This window comes from Chlorella variabilis (assembly GCF_000147415.1).
Source record: "Chlorella variabilis unplaced genomic scaffold CHLNCscaffold_212, whole genome shotgun sequence".
Lineage (NCBI taxonomy): Eukaryota > Viridiplantae > Chlorophyta > Trebouxiophyceae > Chlorellales > Chlorellaceae > Chlorella > Chlorella variabilis.
This window is the reverse complement of record NW_005434920.1, coordinates 1-3356: the sequence shown is the minus strand read 5'-3', so window position 1 is coordinate 3356 and position 3356 is coordinate 1. Positions and strand designations below refer to the sequence as shown.

The window sequence follows — 3356 nt, the reverse complement described above, 5'->3', positions numbered from 1 at the left end:
CACAATGCCAACAACACATCAAGAAACTCAGAATGCCCAGCGGCCAACCACAAGTCCACCCCAACCCACCCTCAGGTGCACACCTGGCAGCACTTGAGGCCTGCCTCGATGATGAAGAACTTGGAGGAGTCGACCATGAAGGGCACGCGGCTGGCCTCCGGGTCCGACACCAGCAGGTTGACAAAGCGCGTCATGGCGGGCACGCCGTCAATCAGGCCGTCGTCCATGTTGATGTCAAGCACGTGGGCCCCGGCATTGACCTGCACATCCAGCATCCACACAGCAGCAGGAGTGTGCAAACACACCAGCCTCCACCATCCAAGCTGCAACACTCCAGCTGACGCCCAGCCTGTGCAGCATCTCAGCAAGCTGCATAATGCTGCCCAATCTTGGTACACACATCTTGAAGACAAACACAAAGCACCCCGCACCTGGGAGAGGGCAATGGACACGGCCTTGTCATAGTCGCCATCCACAATCGCCTTCTTGTAAATGATGGACCCCGCCACATTGCAGCGCTCCCCAATCATCAGGAACGTCTCCCGCATGTTGTCAGGGTTGGGCTGGTAGTTGAGCGGCTCCAGCCCGCTCAGCCGCAGAAGCTGTGGAACATCATGCAGCTGCCGGGGCGGGTAGGCAGATGCCATCTCCCGGATCGCAGCAATGTGCTCGGGTGTGGTGCCGCAGCAGCCGCCAATGGCATTCACCAGGCCCTCCTCGCCTGCAGGCAGGCACGGCATGCAGAACAATGTTGAACATTCGAAGCAGGACAGTGAAACGTAATCCTAGCAAGCAAAGCGAAGCAGCTGCCAGCAGCCAATTCCATGCTGGCTGCAGCAAGCCCATCCACCAGCAGGTCCAAACAGCAGTCATGCTCACAGAAGGGGCGGATGTCCTCTGCCATGTCTGGCCCGCGCTGGTCGTAGCCGCCCATGGCGTTGGGCAGGCCCGCATTGGGGTAGCAGAACACGTAGCAGTCGGCGCAGGCAGACAGGTTGGCAATGTACTGCTTCATGTCGCTGGCACCCAGCGCGCAGTTCAGCCCAATGGCCAACGGCTTGGCGTGGCTGACGCTGTTCCAAAACGCCTCGTTGGTCTGACCGCTCAGCGTGCGCCCAGAGTTGTCCACGATGGTGCCGCTGATGAACACAGGGATGCGCACGCCCTGCAGGCAAAACCACACAAAACAGCCCCTCACAAAATCTCAAGCAGGTGCGCATGCTCTTCTGCGTCTCTTCTTGCAATTGCAAAGCAACATGACAAACAGCAAGCAAGCAGCGAACAAGCAGGCAGCACTGCTCACCTGCTCTTCAAAGAAGCGCTCCAAAGCGTAGATGGCTGCCTTGGCGTTGCCCGTGTCAAAGATGGTCTCAACCAGGTACATGTCCACGCCTCCCTCGTACAGCGCCCGCGCCTGCTCATAGTAGGCCTGCTCAATCTCATCGTACGTCACGCCACGCAGGGCGGGGTTCTCCACGCTGGGGGACACGCTGAGCGTCTTGTTGGTGGGGCCAATGGCGCCCGCCACAAACTTGCGGCTGCCCGGGTTGGCCGCCATGTAGGCGGCTGTGGCCTTCTTGGCAAGCTGTGCTGCCGTACGGTTGATCAGGGCAACCTCCTCCACCTGGTCTAGCTGGTAGTCGGCCTGTGAAAAGGGCAGAGCGGGGTGACAAAAGCGCAGGCATCTCGTCGGCAGTGCAGCAAGAACAAAAGCAGGACCAGTAGCATGCTTAGGCAGGCAACAGCAGGGACCAGCGGCATGATTCATTCAGTTACAGCAGCAGCCGTTGGGAAGTAGGTCGCTCTTCAGGCAACCAGACCTGCGAGATGGTGGTGCCATTGAAGGTGTTGGTTTCAATGATGTCGGCGCCGCCGGTGAGGTACGCAGTGTGGATCTCCTCAATCACGTCGGGCCGAGTCAGCACCAGCAAATCGTTGTTGCCCTTGAGCTCATGCTCATGGCTCTTGTACCTGCGCCAGCCATCATGGGCATCATGGGCATCAAAGCAGCAACCGCATGCAAGCTCGGTGTGCAGAAATGAGTCTGGCAAGCAGCCAAGGTGGCTGCCACCATCTCAGCAATACATCAATGCCACCCTCGGCACCCAGCTGGACAGACAGCTGCCCAGCACCACTCCAGGCACACACCGCTCGCCGCGGAAGTCCTCCTCCTGCAGCTTGTAGCGCTGGATCATGGTGCCCATGGCGCCGTCGATGAAGATGATGCGCTCCTGCATCATCGCCTCCAGCTGGCCAAACGCCTCCGACTTGGCCAGCGGGTCGCGCCACGGCTGGTAGGCGGGCACAGGAGGCAGGTCTGTGTCTGGCGCGAGAGGATCCACACCAGCTGGAATGGGGTTGAGCTTGGGGGTGAATGCCGGGGTGCTGGGCTCTCCATTCAGCTTGCGCGGTGCAGTTGGCTTGCTCTTGGGATCCAGTGTGCCTGCGTAGTCGAGCAGACGCTCGGTGCTGTCTTCCCGGCGGTTGAGCAGCACATCCTCCACATACTCCAGCAGCTCCTTGTCAATCTTCTCATACAAATCCGCCTGGACCTGCAGGCATGTGACAAGAAGCATGCAAGTTGGTAAATTCAGTGTATCAATCATCCTGTATGGAACATGCTTCTGTGCTAACACTCCCCAGCACAAAAGCTGACCAACCTGACAGAAAACTACCCCTGTGATGCAGTGCCCAGCACCAATGTAAGTGTACCTGCGTGGCATTCACGATGCCCATGTCCATGCCCGCCTTGCAGGCGTGGTGCAGGAAGGCGCTGTGGAAGGCGCGCCGCACCGGCTCGTTGCCGCGGAAGGAAAATGCAATGTTGGACACGCCGCCGCTGATCTTGGCACCCGGGCACAGCCGCTTGATCTCCCGTGTGCCACGAATGAAATCGACGGCATAATTGTTGTGTTCCGCCATGCCGGTGCCCACAGTGAGGATGTTGGGATCGAAGATGATATCTTGAGGGTTGAACCCAACTTCCTCCACCAGAATGCGGTAAGCACGCTGGCAGATGCGCACCTACAGGCAGCCGAAGTGCACAGCAGGGCCATACATGCAAATCAGACGACCAGTAGGCTGTTCATTAACAGCAAGTGCAGGACAGCCAAGGCGAAAGCTCTCCAGCAAGTGCAGCGTCCAACCAGCTCAATGACGCACCTTGTTGGCACAGTCTGCCGCCTGCCCTTCCTCATCAAACGCCATCACCACCACAGCAGCGCCGTGACGCTTCACAATGCGTGCCTGCTCCCTGAACTTGTCCTCTCCCTCTTTCAGAGAGATGGAGTTGACAATGCACTTGCCCTGCGGCAGAACATGTAACAACACAGGTGGTCAGCTGTTGCTTTTCTATT

At 58.6% G+C, this 3356-nt stretch overlaps 1 protein-coding gene across 1 annotated transcript; it reads right to left on the bottom strand.

Annotated features, from left to right (window-relative positions):
* Positions 1-71: 71 nt before the first annotated feature.
* Positions 72-2576, bottom strand: CHLNCDRAFT_37749 (hypothetical protein; the record flags this gene model as incomplete). The annotated part of the gene is made up of 6 exons (XM_005842608.1): positions 72-260; positions 432-721; positions 880-1165; positions 1304-1645; positions 1821-1971; positions 2149-2576. 6 exons carry the CDS (start codon positions 2574-2576, stop codon positions 72-74), a joined length of 1686 nt encoding a protein of 561 aa, XP_005842665.1.
* Positions 2577-3356: the final 780 nt, after the last annotated feature.